The 19,348-nt window shown below is 50.3% G+C and overlaps 1 protein-coding gene across 5 annotated transcripts in view; it reads left to right on the top strand.

Annotated features, from left to right (window-relative positions):
* Positions 1-19,348, top strand: part of NTM (neurotrimin) — a 1,126,386-nt gene that overhangs the window by 596,660 nt on the left and 510,378 nt on the right. For 3 of the 5 annotated variants that reach the window (XM_029076000.2, XM_029075999.2, XM_029075998.2), the window contains exon 1: positions 10,300-10,476. In XM_029076000.2, coding sequence (XP_028931833.1) covers positions 10,310-10,476 — 167 coding nt within the window. In that variant the 5' untranslated portion in view covers positions 10,300-10,309. Of the gene's footprint in view, positions 1-9,661; positions 10,190-10,299; positions 10,477-19,348 lie in introns of those variants that run through there. The other 2 variants (XM_029076001.2, XM_029075997.2) reach the window with 2 other exon arrangements.

The following is a 19,348-nucleotide window of genomic DNA, read 5'->3' as shown; positions in this document are numbered from 1 at the left end:
GAGTTAGTAGGCTTCTGAGCTACCCCTGGGGGACCAGAGTAGCCCTTCTGTTTGTTTGTTTTCAGACCGGACAGTACATTTTGTGCAGGATTCCAAGGCTCAGAAGAGGCACCCATGTTCTTGGGGACTTCAAAAGGAAAGGCAGCGGATTTGAAGGTGGGTGGAGAGTCAGAGATCCTTTCCGCTGGGAGAAGTGCTGGGCTTTTGGGTGGCCTCCGACAGACTTCAATGAAATGATGCCTCTGACATCATCCCATTAGGCTGTGTGCCCTGCTTACCACACAGGCTGTCACACATGTCCGTGTCTGTGAAGACCATTAGGGGCCACCCTTTGGGTGACCCACTGATTCTCCCAGGGCCAAGACCAAGGATCTCAATGCTCTGGGACTCAGTTTTCCTATCTCTGAAATCGACATGGTGGTGAATAAAGTGGGCAGAGAGAGGTGGTGGAAAAATACCCCTCCATCCAGATGGGAGGTGACTGTATCACCCCCAGGTTCCAGCTTCTGAAAATAATGGTAGGGAGATAGAAATGAAACGGAACTCATGAGGGGCTCTGGGAGGGACAGTTTTGTTTTGTTTCTCATTTTTCCTCTCCACTAGCACTGATGGGAATCTTGGGAGTAGAGGGCCCCAGTCCCCCTGAGGGAAAGAGAACATCCATTTTATTTTCCCAGCTGCAGCTTGAGTCACCACAGCCTCCACTTCCCTGGCCTGTGGATATGATGAGAATATTGATGTTTTGACCCTGCTAGACATGAGGGTGGGAGGTGACATGTCCCTACACTCAGTGACCAAAGGCCCCTGAGTTTGCAAATAGACTCAGGTCCCCTGAGCTTAGGTGAATGATCCTTCCTCACTCTAAACATAGCTCTGCAGGGAACTTCCTGAGGTTGAAAGGAGTCTTTCGGAAAAGCAATGTGACAAAGTATGGAAAGACCCTGATTCAAAAGGGGTTTTTGCATGATGTAGGAGGTCTGGCCTGGAGCTCAACATGTCTGGAGGAGATTTGCAGGATTTCACCCAACTTAAAATGTCTTCAAGATTGCCAGCCTGATATCCCTCCATCCATCCACCCTGATAGTTCTCTATCCAATGCTTAACCAACCCAACCCTAAATCTAAGCCCTCATTGATGGCCAGCTGCCCCCATTTTCCCAGAAAACCATCCTGCTGGGATTTTAACCCTCCAAGTTTCCACCCTCTAATCCAGTCTTGGAACTAACCAGGTTCTTACCTTGTGAATTCTCTCACCTTCACTGGGCAGGCCAAGTGTGGAGAAAGGCCCCAGCAGGAGACTCAAACAGCTGCTGAATGCTGAGCTAAAATGGGGAAACAATAAATGAGGAGGACAGAAGCAACATTCATTTTAAAGACCTAATGAAGCAGAATCTCAGTTGATGTGACAGGTCTCTGGCCAGCTGGGACTCAGATGCAGTGACAGCATCAGGGGTAGCAGCCACAGCCAGAGTATGTGTGTGAATGTATATCTGTTAAACCCTTGCAGTATATATATATGTTAAGCTATGTGCCAAGCACTGTCCTAAGTGCTGGGGTAAATGCAAGGTAATCAGTTTGAAAACAGGCCCTATTCCACCTGGGGCTCACAATCAGTCCCAGATTATCTTTCTACAGAAACGCTCTGGGCATGTCACTCCCCTCCTCAAAAATCTCCAGTGGTTACCTATCAACCTTCGCATGAAGCAAAAACTCCTCACTCTTGGCTTCAAAGCTCTCTTTCACATTGCCCCCTCCTACCTCACCTCTCTTCTCTCCTTCTACAGCCCACCCCGTACACTCTGCTCCTCTGCCGCTAACCTCCTCACTGTGCCTCGTACTCGCCTGTCCCGCTGTCGATCCCTGGTCCATGTCCTACCACTGACCTGGAATGCCCTCCCTCCGCACATCTGCTGAACAACTCTCTTTCCCTCTTCAAAGCCCTACTGAGAGCTTACCTCCTCCATGAGGTCTTCCCAGACTGAGCCCTCCCTTTCCCTCTGCCTCTCCTCCCCTCCCCATTCCCCCTACTCCCTCTTCTGCTCTATGCCCTTCCCCTCCCCATAGCGCTTGTGCATATTTGTATATATTATTTATTACTCCATCTATTTTATTAATGATGTGTATATATCTATGATTATATTTATTTATTTTGATGGTATTGATGCCTGAGTACTTGTTTTGTTTTGCTGTTTGTCTCCCCTTTTTAGACTGTGAACCAATTGTTGGGCAGGGATGGGCTCTATCTGTTGCCGAGTTATGCATTCCAAATGCTTAGTACAGTGCTCTGCTCACAGTGAGCACTCAGTAAATATGATTGAATAAATGAATGAATGAATCCCCATTTTACAGATGAGGTAAAGGAGGCACAGAGATGTGAAGTAACTTGCTTAAGGTCACACAGCAGACAAGTGGCCAGGCAGCAGTAGAAATGAAGGCAGGGACTTTATCCCCACTGTACTTCTCCAAATGCTTAATGCTAAATTCTGCACTCAGTTGATCCCTACATGGAAATCATTCCTCAAATAGAACAATAAAATTACCTATGGGTGCATATGTGATGGAAATGGCCAATGAGGGACTCAAGGGCCCAGAGGCCTTGTACCTGAGTGGGTGCTCAATAAATATTATTGATCAATTACTGGGGAGATTTTGAGCAGACCGCAGCACCAAGAGGTGAGCTCAAAAACAGTGTCAGGCATCGGCTTAGCAAAGACAAGAATGCAGCAAGAGATGACCTGGAAGAAACTGTCACATGTAGGTCAGCCAGTCATTCTTATTCATTGAGTGCTATCTGTGGGCAGAGCACTGTACTACGCTCTTGGGACAGTACAGTGTAACAATATAAAATGCATATTCCCTGCCCACAAAGAGCTTACAGTCTACAGGGGGAAACAGACATCAATATAAATAAATACATTACAGATATGTATACAAGTGCTATAGGGCTGGGAGGGAGGATGAATAAAGGGAGTAAGTCAGGGCGACACAGAAGGGAGTTGAAGAAAAGGAAAAGTGGGCTTAGTCAGGGAAGGCCTTCTGGAGAAGGGCCTTCAATAAGGCTTTGAAGGTGGGGAGAGTAATTGTCAGGTATGAGGAGGGAAGGTGTTCCAGGACAGAGGGAGGATGTGGGCAAAGGGTGAGATAGACAAGTCTGAGGTACAGTGAGAAGGTTAGCATTAGAGGAGCGAAATATGTGGGCTGGGATGTCGAGGGTAAAGAGTTTCTGTTTGATGCGGAGGTTGATGGGCAACCACTGGAGGTTCTTGAGGAGTGCGGCAACGTGGCCTGAACATTTCTGTAGAAAAATGATATGGGCAGGAAGTGGGAGAGACAGGAGTCTGAGAGTTCAGCAAGGAAGCTGATACACAGTCAAGGCAGGATAGGATAAGGATTGGATTAACGTGCTAGCAGTTTGGATGGAGAGGAAAGGGTGGACTTTGGAGATGTTGTGAAGGTCGAACCAACAGGATTTAGTGAGTATGTGGGTTGAATGAGAGAGAGGAGTTAAGGACAACACCAAGTGAGGTTGTGTGTGGTGAGTGTGGTCCTATTAGCCACACTCACAGGTGGATAATAATAGAAATAATAATAATCTTTATTATTATTATGCCCAGTGGAAGGAGAACAGGCTGGGAGTCAGAGGACCTGAGCTCTCATTCTGTATTAGTTTCTTCATCTGTAAAGTGGGGATTAAATCCACTCTCTCCTACTTAGACTGTGAGCCCCATGTGGAATGGGTATTAGAGCCAACATGATAATCTCGTATCCACCCTAGCCCTTAGGACAGTTCTGGGCACACAATTGGCACTTAAAAAGTGTAATAATTATTTTCTTCACCATCATCATTATCATTATGTGTTCAGCACTTACTGTGCATCAAGCACTCTACTAAACCCTGGGGCAGACACAAATTAATCAGGTCAGACACAGCCCTTAATCCACAAGGGGCTCACAGTAATAATAATTGCGGCATTTGTTAAGCGCTTACAATGGGCATTGTACTAAGCACGGGGGTAGATACAAGCAAATCGTGTTGGATGCAGTCCCCATCCCACAAGGGGCTCACAGTCTCAGTCCCCATTTTACAGATAAGGATATTGAGGTCCAGAGAAGTACAGTGACTTGCCCAATGTCACACAGCAGTCAAGTCACAGAGCCTGGATTAGAACCCATAACCTTCTGACTCCCAGGCCCATGCTCTATCCCCTGTGCCCTGATGCTTCTCCAATCTAAGTAGAAAGGATAACAGGTATTTAAGCACCATTTTACCAACTAGGGAACTGAGGCAGAGAGAAGTTAAGTGACTTGACTTGGCAAAGGTCAAACAGCAAGACATGCATCAGAGCTGGGATTAGAACCCAGGTCTTCTGACAATCAGTCTGTATTTTTTCCACTAGACCTTGCTGCTTCCCACTTCACCCTGTGTAAGATTTCACCATCTGAAATGCCATCTTTGAAAAGCAGAAATCAACCCCCCATTCAGATGTACGTTTACTCCAGGAGACCTTCCCCAATTCATTTCTAATAATTATAATGATAATAATGGTATGTTAAGTGCTAACTATGTGCCAGGTACTGTTTTAAGCGCTGGGGTGAATTCTAGTAATCTGGCGTGGACAAAAGACCCTGCCCCACACTGAACTCACAGTCTCATTCCCCATTTTACAGATGAGGTAACCGAAGCACAGAGAAGTGAAGTGAAAGTGAAGTAACTTGCCCAAGGTCACACAACAGACAAGTGGCAGAGCCAGGATTAGAACCCATGATCTTCTGATTCCCAGGCCACTGCTTTATCCACTATAGCATGCTGTTTCTCTTCCCACCCCTTGTCCCCCACCAACACTTCAGCATATTACATCCTTCTATAGAAGGTGTTTTTTCGTATCTATTCCGCCAGTTAGATTATAATCTCCTTAAGGGAGGGATCATGCCTACTAATTATTTCATGCTCCCCCAAGTGCTTAGCTTAGTGCGCTGCACATAATAGATGCTCATAAAAGCATGGGCTGATTGATTCTATCATCTTTAGTCACACATCACACGATTTTGTTAAATATCATAAAAGCCTGCCTAGTTATTCCTAGCGTCAGAATTCTTTCCTCTCCTCCCTCACTTCTCTCCATCCCTGAGCCAAATTCTCTCCCTCCTCCTCAAGTCATCTCCCCACCCCTCCCCTCCTGAGAGGGAGAAAGCTGCAGAGACTCGGCCCCCTGGGCTGCAATGAAGCTTCAGTCCTCCCTCCCTCATGAGAACACAGAGTAAAGCATCTGGGTCCTGACCTTTGACTCAGGAAAAGACCTGCTCTCTTTTCCCTCTGCTTACTCTTCCCCAAGACCAAGTGAGCATCCTCTCCCGGCCTGCTGTGGACCTTTCCCTGGCTTCTTACCTGAATTCCCTGTTTGTGATCTTCACCAGAAGAGGGGGGACTTTAGCTTTGTTAGGAAGGAGCGGCAGGAGAGAGATTTGCCTTCAATCACTTGCTTGTCTCAGACAAGCCCATGTCCTCTATCCCCCACCACTTCCTGAGCAAAGAGCTAAGCAAAGGTAAGAAAGGGGCACAGGCACCCCTTTCCCAGGGATTGTGTCCTATGCCATCCTTGATCTCCTGAAGTCCCCAAGAAAAGCAAAGCTTGCCACCCCTGAATTCCTCCTTCCCCACCCCAACAGCTGGACACTTTTGTGTCTTCAAGGCTGGCTTTTCTACTGCTTCCCCAATTTTCCCCTCCCCAGTTCCCTGCCACCCTTCTGAAGAATTATTAAGGGGAATGCAATCGTTTTCTTTAGCTCTCTGTGTGCATATGGGGGTGTGTGTGTGTGTGTGTGTGTGTGTGTGTGCATGCAGTATTGTCCCACAGATATTTTTATAACCTGAAGCAATTACAGCTGTCAGCAAGGAGACGAGCTGTGACAAGTTGATTTATGTGTACAGTATATATGTATGCAAGAGAGGATGGGAGGAGGGAAAGAGAAATAGAAAGAAGAGGGGGCGGGGGGGAGGGTTGCTTAGGATGCTGCTCTGCAAGAGGCAGGAGGGAAGTCTTTTTTTAAAAAGAATAAAAATAATGAAATTGTTCTGCCAGACCCAACCTATTTTGAAGGCTTTCGCATTAACTGGGATATGCTGCGACTAAAATGTCCCTCTTCCCCGCGGGGGAGTGGAGGGGGTTTATTCAGCAAGGGAACCTGTGTCGGAGGAGACACTAAATAATGGCTGTACGCAGGGCTCAGGGTGGAGGGTGGTTGGCTTCGTCACCGGAGCCATCCAGAAAATCAGGTCAAATGAGACAGATTTCTCTTTTCTCTTTTCAGTGGATAGACACTGCTGCTTCTGCTCTCCAGCTCCCTCCCCAAACCTGTCCCCTTCCTCCCCATTATCTCTGGTTTTATCTCTGGTGTCTAAAGGCTGGATACTGGGGAGAGAAGCCTGGGCTCACAGGTGGTTTTCTCCCAGTCTTATTCTCGCTGGTGGCCTTCGGCCCAAAGTGGCTAACGGCGCTGCCATTCTCTTTGGTCCCATCCGATGTGAGTCTGTCTGGATACTCAAGGGAGAATGAGCCTTTCTCCATGCACGTGACAGGCGGGAGGCCTTGTAGGGACTGAACAATTTAAAGAGGTCTAAAAGGAGAAGCTCTTTCCTGGGAACTGGTAAAAATGGAGCAGGAGTGGGTAAACTTTCTTTCTAAAGAAGCTTCTGCCTCAAATGCATCGTGAAGTATATGACTGTGAGGTTAATGAGAGAGCTAGCCTTCCCAGGAAGCCTGGCTCTTATCATTATTCCCATTTTTAGATGCTGGATCAGAGGCTCCTGAATAACTCCCACCTACACCTGGGGGATTAGAGCCCAAAACAAAGTTCCACTTCCTGACCCCCTTCAACCTCTGTCTGCTTCCTCAAAACTACATATCATAATTAATTATGGTCTTTTTGAAAAGCTCACAAATAACAATAATTATGGCATTGTCAAGCTCTTACTATGTGCCTAACACTGTACTAAGCACTTGGGTAGATACAAGATAACCATACTGGACCTTATCCCTGTGCCATATGGTGCACAGTTTAAGGGGGAGGAAGAATAGGTATTGAACCCTTATTATACAGATGAGGAAATTGAGGCACTGAGAAGTTAAATGACGTGCCCAAGGTCTCTCAGCAGGCAAAAATCAGAGCTACTGATAAGAATTCAGATCCTGTTACTTTCAGGCCCTTATACTTTCCATTAGGCCCCACCGTTTCAAGTTCCAAAAACAGAGCCAAGCAATGGAGTAAGTACAAGTTGATGAGATAAGACTCAGACCTGGCCCCACATCGAGCCAAAATATAGGAAGTCAGGAGGGCAGGTATCTAATCCCCATTGTACAGATGACAAAACTGAAGCCCCAAAAGGGAAGCAGGGGAATGGCTGGGGTTTATTCCAATCCTTGCAGATTTGGGCAGCAGAACTGTCTCACACATTGAGGCATATGGGGGCCTCTGGGTTCGTGTCCCATGTCTACCAACTTTATTGTATGGCATTCTCCTAAGTGCTGAGTACATTGCTATGCACAGAATAAGCTTGCAATAAATTCTATTGATATTAATAGACAGACATGATGGGACACTACATAGCTCTGAACTTGCATTGCTATCACAGATCTGTTGCTGGAAGGAGAGTCCAGATAAACCCTAATTCAGAGATGACCAGGTCTCAGAATCTCTACTTGGCATGGAGCCCTTCCGTCACCCTACTCTGGGCAGCCAGGGAGCTCCAATGCCAGAAGAACTTCTGGGCTCCTAGAAGGGTGATAATCAATCAGTCAGTCGATCCATCCATCCTATTGATTGAGCACTTACTGTGTGGAGAGCATATACTGCACTAAGTATTTGGGAGAATACAATATAACGGAATTTGCAGATATGATCCCTGCCCACAAGGAGCTTAAAATCTAAACAAGGAGACTTCTAATAAAGTCAATTTTAGGAGAAATAGTAGAGTGTAATGTAATGATTTGGACATATGGAGCTAGACTATCGGCATCTTTAAAGGCAAGCACATAATGAATGCAGAGGGAAGGGCTGATTGGAGTGAAAAGGTAATCAGAGAAAGGCCAATCTGCAGGCTTGCCATCTCAGGTGTATTCAGCGAGAAATCTGTGGTCCAGGTGAGTACTGATTGGGTGGGGTGGCCCAGGGAAATGAGAGGAAACCACCCATTTCTCCAACCTACTTTGGGGCCTAGCAGGGGCAGAGAATATTGGATGGGCATTGCAGACATCTGGGAACTTTCCAGGATCCCAGCATCGAGGTGATTTTGAAGATCTATGATGTTTCCCAACAGGCAAGAGTGAGTCTGGCTCCCAAGAAAACCACACGTGAGTTCATGCTTAATTACAGCCCCCAGTTTTTCGATTCCAGTGCCTCAGCACCAGTGGTTCAGCTCCAGTGGCTCATTCCCAGCATCTCAGCATCAGTATATCAGGTCCAGTATCTCATCCCCAGTGGCTCTGCCTCCAGTGCCTCAGCCCCAGTGTTTCAGCCTCCAGTGTCTTAGCTCTAATGTATCAGCTCTAATGTATCAGCTCCAGTGTGACAATACCAACGCCTCAGCTCTGGTGCTTCAATCCTAGTATCTTGGTCCCCAGTTGTATTAGGTCCAGTGTCGCAGGTGCAGTGCGAGAGCACTGGGGTCTCAGCCCCAGTGACTAAGTCCTAGTGTTTCAGCCCCAGCGCCTCAGCCTCGGTGATTTAGCCCAGACCTTGCTCTTCTGGACTCCCCTGGAGCCGCTTTGTTCATGTAGATGAAACTGAGAGCACTGCAGGTGTGCACGTGTGTGATTTCCCAACTCTCCAACCACACCGTCAGAACTCCTTGGCCATCACGCTGCCTGCTTCAGCCTGAGATCTGAAGGAAACTGCCATTCGGGAAGGCTCTACATCTGCTGCCAGTTTTACAGTTTTATTTTTTTTTTCATCCTGGATGCAGAGATAACCTTTTAAGAAATTAACTTTTCCGTGCACTTTCAAAAACTGTGGATGGGAAAACGGTTCTTTTGTAATATAGATATAATACATATCCAGATGTATGCATATACGTATGTACGTACAGGTTTGATTTTAGAAGAAACGAGCGAGTTGGGGATACCGGTAGGGCATCATGGGTCTTTTAGAGATTTTGCCGCCTAAAGGTGTGAGTTAAATCGTACGTCTCAACTTTCGAGTTGGGAGCTTTCTGGCTCCGCGGGGGCGAAGAAGGGTTAATGTCGGGGGGTGGGGGGTGGGGGTGGGGAGGAGGTGATGGATCCCGGGCGCGGGGCGTCCGGACCCGGCGCCGCGGGGGTTAAAGAGGGAGCGCGCCTCGGCTCGCTCCCGTCCCCGAGCCCAACGCGCGAAGCCCGAGCGGTTCTCAGAGCGCCTGGACCGGAGCGAAGGCGTGGGGCGGTGATGGAGCTGCTGCCATGACAACGGCGGGAGTCGGAGCGGCCGCGCGGCGGGGATGCGGCCGGGAGGGAGGAGATGCTGAAAGGGCGGGCGGCGTCCGCTGAGTCGGGCGGCGAAGCTCCGGCCAGGCGCCCGCCCCCCCGGCCCTGAGCCCCCCGAGCGGGCCGCCGGCCCAGGCCGATCCCCGCCCCCCCCCCCGGACCAGCCCCCCGGGACATCGGGGTCCCGCCCGCGGGCAGCCACCTCGGCCTTCCTGGGACTTGCGGGGAAGGAGCGGCGGCCGGATCCCGGGACTTGGGGATTTTCCGGAGCCGGGCTCCGGGTTTCCTTCCTCGGCTCCCCGGCGGCTTCCCGCCTCTTCCACTTCATTTCTCGGCGACCGGCGGGAGGCCAGCCCCGCTCCGAAACTTAACGAACAAAGAAAGAAAGAGCCGGGACCGGTTTCCCTGCTCTCTTTCTCAAGAGGAAGAATCGCCACCCAACTCCGGGGCAACGGAATTCCGCTCGTCCCCCTCCCCGCCCTCGCCCTATCCAGCGCCCGCCACCTCGGGGCCGGAGTGCCGGTTCCTGGTCCAAGCGCCAGGCCGAACTCCCACCTGGAAACGCCAGCTGGGGCAGCCCGCCCGCCCTTCGACCCCTCGCTGCCCTCCTCCGGCCCTGGCACTCGGGCTCCTCCCCGCCGGAGGGACCACCGGCCGGTGGATGCTCCTGGGGGCATTCGGCCGGCCGTCGAAGAGGAAGCTGAGGCTGGATTCCGGGGAGGAGCGGTAGAGTCGGTAGAGTCCGAGGAGCCTGGGCTCTTCCCCACCTGCACCGTCCTCGTGGGCTCTGCCCCGTGCCACCCACCCCCCGTCCCCCTTCCCGTGCCCGGCCCAAGGCAGCGCCGGTCGACGAGGATGGGGGTCGGTGGACGCTTGGTCCTGCCCTGGAGGGGCCTCGTGGTCCTGTCTCTCAGGCTGCTCTTCCTTGTGCCCGCAGGAGTGCCCGTGCGCAGCGGAGATGCCACCTTCCCCAAAGCCATGGACAACGTGACCGTACGACAAGGGGAGAGTGCCACCCTCAGGTAGGGAGAAGCCCCCCTCCCGGGGCCGGCCGGAGCGGGGAGGGGCTGGGACCTGCAGGTGGGCAGAGGGAGGATGGCTGGAGTCGGGCGAGTGAGTGCCCAGGGTTCCGGGAGATGCCGCGAAGCCCGGTGGCAACGTCGCTCGCTCCCTCTGCCAGTTTTGACTCCCGTCCGGCAGGGGCAGCGGGCGAGGGCGGGTACCCGGCCCCGGGCCGATGCATTTAGAAGCGGGCTTCGGCTAAGGTCCTCGGCTGGGATACCGGGAAAGAGTTTTGGGTGGAGGAGACTCTGTTGAGGCTCAGGGTGGAGATGTTGCTGAGCGAGGAGTGCCCACGCTTAGGGCTCTAAGCAGCAGGCCCGTGTATCCTTCCCATCGCGGAGGTGGCGCCAACTGTGGGAGGTGTGGGCTGACCCCACCACGCTTGGAGATACTCTTCTTCAGAGTCTGTGGTCCCACGGGGTGAGGGCGAGCCAGCGTTGCGGGTTTGGGCTGTGCCCCCAGCACCCGGGGCATCCGGCTGGGACCGGACGGAGGCGGTATGGTGCCTCGCCGCCGCCACGCCATTATCAGAATTTATCACCTCGACGTTGTGCCTTGCTGGACGGAGGGCGATTACCGCCCCCCCATCTGGAACTGGCGTCGGGATGCTGGGCTCCCCGGGAGGGGCGTGGTATGTCCATGCGAAATCCAGCCTCTCTTTTGCTCGCCGTCTGTCAAAGTCAGCGGTGGCCAGTGCCCCACCAGGGGCTGGGAGCCAGTCCTGGGGCAAGAGTGAGGTGATCTTGGCGAGAATGGACGTCAGGATTGGGAGGAGGAGCACAGGGCCCTGCTAGCCGGGAGGTTGGGCAGTGGTGTCCAGCTTGTGTCGGGCTCCACATCCGCACACCCGCTCTCTGAATCTCCAGTCTTTGCACGCTCCAGCTCTGGATTTCACAGGAGCTGAACGGGCGCTCTAGAGAGAGCTCTGCAAAATCAGGACTCACAGAATAGCCTGTGCTCGGTGGGGGCTATAGAAGGGGGAGCTAGGAGGTGGGAGCTACTGGGGAACCCCACTGGGGGTGGGAAGCTCTCATCGGACCCCCTCCCCCCCACCGCACCCCTCCTGGCTTGTCTCCAATTAAGTTTTCCAAAGTTCCCAAATTAAATGACTTGACCACTGCATCCCCTAAATCCACCAGGGGTAGCATTGCTCCATGGTGAAGACAGATTTGGCCTCACTCACCCTGACCACTGGAAGGTCTGCTCCATGAAACTGGTTTCTGTTGCGCTTCTGCCCCTTGAGGCACTGCATTGGGTCATCTCACGGGTGGCACTTGTCCTGGGTCACAGGGAGAGCCGCGTAGAATTGTGATGGTATTGGGAGGAGAGAAGATAGTGTTTTTCTTCGACTTTCTGAAAACGGTCAAAAATGGTCAGCCGGCATCCCATGGCCCTTTGTCCTATGGGAGTGAACACCTGCGTTTCTGGGAAAATCCCATCTCCACAGCCAGTTCCCTCACTGTTTATTTATTTGGATTGATGTATATCTCCCCGCTTCTAGACTATAAGCTCTCTGTGGCCTGGGAATTTCACTGTGTATTGTTGTATTGTACTTTCCCAAGTGCTTATTTCAGTGCTCTGCACACAGTAAGTGCTCAGTAAATACGAGCGAAAGACTGAATAAATGAAGGAATTCTGAACTGATCCATTCATTCTCGTTTCTAACTTCACCATGGGGGGAAATGTGTGTGGGTCAGAAAACACCCATCCCCATGCAAAAGAAGTGGCTGCACTGGGACGCATCCTCCTGTCTAGGTGTGGTTGGTGGCTTCAGCTTGGTGATGACCATAGATACTCCTGAAGAACAAGAAGGAAAAGGACAGAATGCGGCTGTCTTGCTCCCTCATGGAGCAGGGGAGAGCCCTGGACTTTGGGTAGGAAGCAAAGATGAAAAAGTAACATCCAGGAGGAAAGTGGTTTGGTTTTCCTGAGAGCTGGAAGTTGACTCATAGGCCGGCCACCTTTTGGACAGGCCTTGGATAGTGGGTTCACCTTACATGGGTAATCCAGTGGCCATGAGGGCTGGCGGGACAGCACCTAGAGCTGCAGTCTGACCAGTTCTGTCACAGAGTACAGGACGGTGGAGTGGAATCCTCCTGGCCCTGCGGGGCTGGTGTTTGGTTGGGCCAGGGTCTAGACCAGGGTCACAGCCAATAAATCCTTTCAGATTTGGGGCCGGGTAAAGGGAGAATCCATTTGGGAATTCCTCTCTCACTATTCTCTCCATCCTCCTCCCTCCACTCCCAGCCAGTGAGAAAAAATAACATTTCATGCTCATTTCTCCCTCTGGCCTGCCTTAATTAGAGGAAGAACTGGACACCCTCAAGGGACAAATACCATTTCCTGGTAGAGAACAGGCAGATGTGTCTCCCGTTCTTCTGGCTTGCTGGATCCTGCCACAGTCTGGCCAGTGACCCCAGTCCCCAACCCCAGCACCTCCTGCTCCTCCAGCCCTACCTTCTCTAAGACCCCCTTTTCCGCTGAGCATCCCACCATCAACCATCCACTGAACCTCTCCTACCACAGTGAGCATAGGTGAGTGGGAGTGAACAGAAGCCAGGAGTTTGGCTGAGTCTCTGACTGAGCTGGCGAATCTGGATCCAGGGAGGGAAGAACAGCAGCTATTGCAGGGAACTCACTTGGGCTCAGGGTTTTCCAGTCTTTCCTGAAATTCCTCTTCAGAAAGCCATTCACTTGGTTTTATGTGGATACATGGCCTGCAGATCATGTCCATTATATGACTGGGAGCTCCATTCTCATCCATTAGTCCATAAGCTCCTGGCTCTTCCATTACACTGGAAGCTCCCTGAGTCAGCCTCTTCTCCTTGCTCTAGCCTATATCCACCATTTGACCAGTGTTGCTTGAGAGTAGTTCTGATGAAGCCCCAAGTGCCTTAGGTTCATTTTAGTTAAAGATGCGACTAGAACCTTGCTAGTACCACTCTCCTCAACCTGTCGTGTCTAATTCTAGGAGAGTAAACGCATGCATTCTCTCTCTTCCAACAAGCATCTTCCCCCAGCCAGGAGAGTTGGGGGGGCATGGAGGTGGGGAGAAGGTGGGTAATTGGTTTGAACGGCAGAGAAAATTGGCCAGTAGGGTTGCTTGGGAACAGCCTTTGCCCTACTCTGGGAGAAGCGTATGCTGAACATGTAGCTCCATGTTGGGTTCTGTTCTGCCCTGTCCTCTGAGAAATTCTGATGACCAGGCAATAAATTCTATAGGTTGGGCAGCTTTATTGGTTTCATTTGAGGCCACTGACCTTTTGATGTTCCCTCTAGCACCCACCCTTATACCCCCCATGCATCTGGGTTTCCACCTCCTGCAATATTTCCTTCTCTCCAGAATTCCCTCTCCCTTGTAGGCTCCTGATGGGCAGCGTGGGTCTGAAAACTCACCCCACTCAGCCACAATGCACATTTCACTGTGAGTCTTGATTAGGGAGTTAGGGAGAGTTCAACATTGAGAGGCTGTGTGGATACAGGATGCTGTGGTATTAAAGAAGCATCTTGGCTGCTCGTGGGTGGTGTCGAACACTGAGAATTCTACAGTGTGATTTTTCCTTCACACCAGGACTTGCGAAAATCGAACCCCCACTTGGTAGAACTAGGGTTCTGGTCTCAACTACAAACCCTCCTAGACCCTTTCCCAACTCCATATTTCCTTCCGTGATGTAGAACTGTCAGCTCAGGCGGAATCCTGGACTACAGGGAGAGATCCCTCTCTGTCCCAAGCTCTTCACTGGGTGTCCCTGGGTGATGTCCTTTCCCTAGATCATCCAAGAGTAAAGCTCCAGGGACCCCGGTCTTCTAGACTGTTCTGAGAGGCTGAGCTCAGCTCCTGAGAAGGGAATTTGGAGGAGAAAGTGAACCTGAAGTTGAATTTGGCTATGATCTGTGTGTCCACCACTGATGTCAAGAAGAGGTTCACGCTTTAGCCATTCCATGAGCAGACAATAACTATTGCATGAAGTGTCCTGGAGATTATCAATTTTGACTTAGAAACCACTCCACAATGTGATTGTCAGTTTCCTTCTTTGCCTAGTCTTGTTCCCTGGAAGCAGTGGGGGTAGATGGTCCAGCGTCACTGAGTCCACTGAGGCCACTCTGGGTGTCTGCACCCCCATGAGTATGGATCTTTGTATTCCCAGGGCCTTGGTGTACATCACATCTGGGAAGACACTCTTCTGTGACACTGGGTCAAGTCCCTTGGGAGCTCGTGAAAATGACCTGCCTGAGGAGAGCTCGAGAATGATTTCTTCTTCCCTTCCTGCTAGCTTTGGAATATGCTGGTAGGGTCAGACTCTCAGGGAAGTTATTGATCCAGTGGTTAGGAGTTAACTTGTTCAGAATAGCAATGCCATCCAGAGACCTCAGTGCAGGGCTGGGACAGCTCCGCCTTTCAGCTTCCTTCCCATTAGTCTGTCCCTACGCTGTCAACCCTGACGTGGCTGCTAAACAGGACTTTTCCCTGGAAGCCAAGCCCAGGGGAGTTAGGAAGGCATTGGAGAGAGTAAAATGATAATCAAAATGGTCGTATTTGTTAAGCGCTTAGTATGTGCCCAGTGCTGTGCAAAACACTAGGGTAAAGTCAAGATCAGATAAAATATAGTCTCTGTCCCACATGGGACTCATAGTCTAAGGAGGTTGGGTCAGAGACAATATCTAATCTCCATCTGACAGGTGACTAAGGCACAGAGAAATTAAGCAACTTTTCCAAGGTCATGCAGCAGAGCTGGGATTCAAATTCAGTGTGACCTTGGATGAGTCAACTTCACTTTCTTTGCCTCAGTTCTATCAGTCATATGGAGTTAAGAAACCTGCTTATTCCTCCTTATAGATTGTAAGCTCTGTGAGGGAAAGAGACTAGCCCAGTATTTACTCCAACACTTAGCACAGTGTTGGCACATGATGTACCTTAATAAATTCCATCATTATTATTACATTTGGGAAGAGGGCTAACATTATCTACTGGGCCATTAATGTAGTTTCCTTGTTCAGGGCACCAGAGTTGAGTAGAAACAAGTCCCTGATGGGGGTGAATTCTGAGTGAGTCTCACCACACCTCTGAGTGATTGAGTCCTCAAATCCACCTTTGGATGGAGGAAAAACTGCCCGAGCCATTGTCAGGGTGCCAGAGTTCGAGCGGAACAGAGGCGAGGCCCAACAGGTGGCCGAAGATCGTTCTTGGAAGCCGATCGGCACACAGAGCCATAGACTGCAAACACCCAGGAGCCCAAGCCAGGCTGGGCCAGGCCAGAAGGAGGATGACAGCATGAGGCCGGCAACCTGCGAGGGCAACGGAGGGACAGCCGGGCTTTCCATATGGCCCCCCTGCAAGGGTAGGTTTTCAGAAGGAAGAGACTCAGTTCCTTCCTTGTCCGCTGGTCCCCTGATCCAGCTTGGCCATCTGGTCCTCCCTGATGAATCCAGCATTTCATTCCTCAAAGACTTTAAAGGCTAGGAGAACCTGGCTCATATGGTCCATGGACTGGAGACAGGGGAATGACTTCTATGACCTCTGAAGTTCATTTAGTTAGGATATTTCCCCAGAAGCTTCCGTTCCAACCTTTTATTCCACAAACTGACAGCCTCGGGTTTCCTCACAGATGGGGCAATTACACTCTGGTCACTCTGGAAAACCCCTGAAGAGTGGAGATTTGTTGTTTTTCCAGTGTGAGTGTGCTGTAGGAGAGTTCCCACTGCTGTGCTAATAAGATAGTGAAAATGCATATTGACAGAGTCAGCACAGAGATTTGGTATCAATCACTGAAAGGTATATACTGAGTGCTTACTGTGTGCAGAGCACTGTACTAAGCACTTGGGAAAGTACAGTTTTCTCTAATGATATTTAAGTACTTGCTATACTCCAGACATTGTACTAGCCATGTATAAGATAATCAGGTTGCATCTTAATCCCCATTTTATGGAGGAGGAGCCTGAGGCACGACAATTTACGTGATTTTCCCAAGGTTACCCAGCAGACAAATAGCAGAGTCGGGATTAGAACCCAGATCCTCTGCCTCCCAGGCCTGCGCTGCAACAGAGAATGTGCTCCCTGCCCATAAGGAGTCCCCAGTCTAGAGGGGAAGACAGACACTAAAACAAACAATGGCTTTGAACACAAATGCAGTGGGGGTTAACTTCAAGTGTCCAAAGAGCACACATCCAAGAGCAAAGGCAAAGCAGGATGGAAAAGGAGCAGGGTTAACAAGGGTGCATTTGGGGAAAGTCCCTGGAGGAGACACAATCCTAATAAGGCTTAGGTACTGGGGGGAGACAGAGGCTTGAAATATCCATTTCTATATAGGGAGCATCTTTCTCAAACATTTTAGTTTGAGAGCATGAGGCAGACACTGATGTCATTTATGAGCCCTGGCCCTTCACTTAATCCTGAGTTCCACACGCCTGATTGACAACTGGCTTTTCTGGCTTCCTCAGTCCCTAGCTCTGCCCTCCCAACCCCGCTGCTGCCTTGCTGCCTTCTTGGAAGTCTCTAAGGGCCCTGCCAGCTGACGGGAGAGTGGATGATACAGCACAGAGTCCACGGGACTTCCGAATCTCAGAACCCTATCTGAATAGGCTGAAACCAAATGATCTCAGTTGAGGCTAAATGTTACCCCACAAAGGAGTCGATTCTCTTTTTGTTTGAGTGAGATGAGGCTGGAAACTTCTATGCCATTAAAGAACTTCTGTTTGGGATTTCATTCTGGAAACAAGTGTTGGTTTGACCCTTTATGGGAGGGGCCTGTAGAAGTTCACAGCCAGAGCAGAACAATCCACTAACTGAGGAAAAGGAAGCGGATAGATCAGTTTTCACAAGCCAATGGACCGAGCCTCCACCATCGGTCAATCAATAAATGGTGTTTATTGAATGATTATCATGCGCAAAGCACTGTCCTAAGCTATTCAGAGTCCTCTGCTCTGGCCCTGGGAGACCCGGTTGTTCCCAGCTTCAGCACCCAGCTAATCTAACATGAGAATAAATGATTCCTGCATATGTCTGTGTGGACATGTGAGACAGAGGGAGGGGAGGATGAATCCCTGCCCGCTTTCCCATCCACCTGGACCTCTCACAGAGCTGCTCCAAATTAGTGGAATAATTCCTGCCTCTGGGGTGGGGGAAGGGCCTCGCCCAGATTCATGAATTAACATCTGCCCCTTGTTTGAGCTCTGAGACTAAAGGCTTGGGAAGTGTAAGTTCGCATTCCTTTCAACACTCTCCTGGCATTGTCTGAGGGAACTTTGCAGCCTCCGAGCTAACTGCTTTGTCTGCAGCTGCTGATCCTAGGAAATGAAAAAACAGACATGGTCCAGTTAGGCCGCCCACGGCCCTCCAGCGATTCTGCTGTTACCCTCACATGACCCTCCCACAATCCTCCAGTGATTCTCCTGTGACCCTCCCATGACCCTACTGCGACCCTCCCACAGATGGCAGAGGTGGGGCGGCCTGGAGGCAGGGGCGCCAAGGGATGTCAGGACTACAGAAGGAATGTCAGCCCAGGAAAAGCTGGCTCTGGACTTGGTGCTGTTGATACCCCTAGCTTGACAGTTTTGATTGGGTTCTAGGAGAGGAGCACCATCCTGCTGCAACCAATCAATGCCAGCTGCATAGGCAGAATTCAAGTTAGAGGGTTCAGTCCCCTGTCTGAGGGTAAGATTTTAGGGAACAGGGGTGGTTTCCAGAGTTTCCTCAGTGATCCTGAAGGAAGGAATCATCTCAAGTCGATTCTAGTACTTTCTTCTTCCTGGTCAGCCTCATTCATATGCAAATACTCTGAACTCTTTCAGTTTTCACAGGAGAGGTGTGTTTAAGGCTGAAGATGTCTTTCTTCCTGGGGAAAAAGTTTTATTCCCGGTCCATCATTGGTATTTATTAAGTGCCCACTGCATGCAGAACACAGAACTAAGCTCTTGGAATAGTACGGTAGAGTTGGAGGAAGTGATCCCTGCTATCAAAGAGCTTTCTCCCTAGGGATTCTGAATATGCAAAAGGAAAAAAGTCACCAAAAGTGGCATTCCAGCTTCACCAGGAAATAGTTTATATTTAAGCCCCTAACTGATGACCTCTGGTCCAAGGGGAGCTGGTACCCCCCATCTCTTGGATGCTTTTCTACCCTGGGTGCATACCCTCCCATTCTGGCATGTTGAGGGTGGGGCCCACTAGGCTGGAGGAAGTTCAGTTGTAAGGGTTGTCCTGTTCTTGTTCTCCCTACTCAACTCTTATGAACATAAATTGCTCAGAGTCTCCAGGCCAGGAGAGAGAGAGAGGAGGGATGAAGACTCAGCTCACCTGCTCTCCCACATGAGGAAAGCTAATGATGGGGGCTGCCGCTTCTCGCGGCCTGGGACGAGATGATGATGGTGATGATGGTATTTATTAAGCACTTAATATGTGCCAAACACGGTTCTAAGGAGGTCAACCCAGGAAAATCCCAAGACCTGTGTAGATCTGGCAAGGTTTTGAAATGGGCAGTGGCCACAATAACCCAGCCTCCACACTTCATTCCCCTAACTCCCACTTACTATGTTTCAATCTCATCGAGCTCTTGCTAACGTCCTCCTCAGGCATGGAGCTCCCTTCCCCTTTATATTCAAAAGGAACACCTGTCTCCCTGTCCTCCAAGCTCTACCAGTATCATATCTCTTCCAGGAAGCCTTCCCTGAATAATCTTTCCCCTCCTCACCCTGTTCTCGCTCCCATCTGTGTTATCTTTGAACTTAACTCACCCTCCCCACCCCAGTCCCACCAGCCCTCTGCTTACATCTGTTAACTCCCCTATCTGTAATTTATTTTAATGTCTGTCTCTCCCACTAGACTGTCAGCTCCTTGCA

This window comes from Ornithorhynchus anatinus, chromosome 11 (assembly GCF_004115215.2).
Source record: "Ornithorhynchus anatinus isolate Pmale09 chromosome 11, mOrnAna1.pri.v4, whole genome shotgun sequence".
In the NCBI taxonomy this organism is placed as follows: Eukaryota; Metazoa; Chordata; class Mammalia; order Monotremata; family Ornithorhynchidae; genus Ornithorhynchus; species Ornithorhynchus anatinus.
The sequence above is the reverse complement of the archived record's forward strand: the minus strand, read 5'-3'. Positions and strand labels throughout refer to the sequence as shown.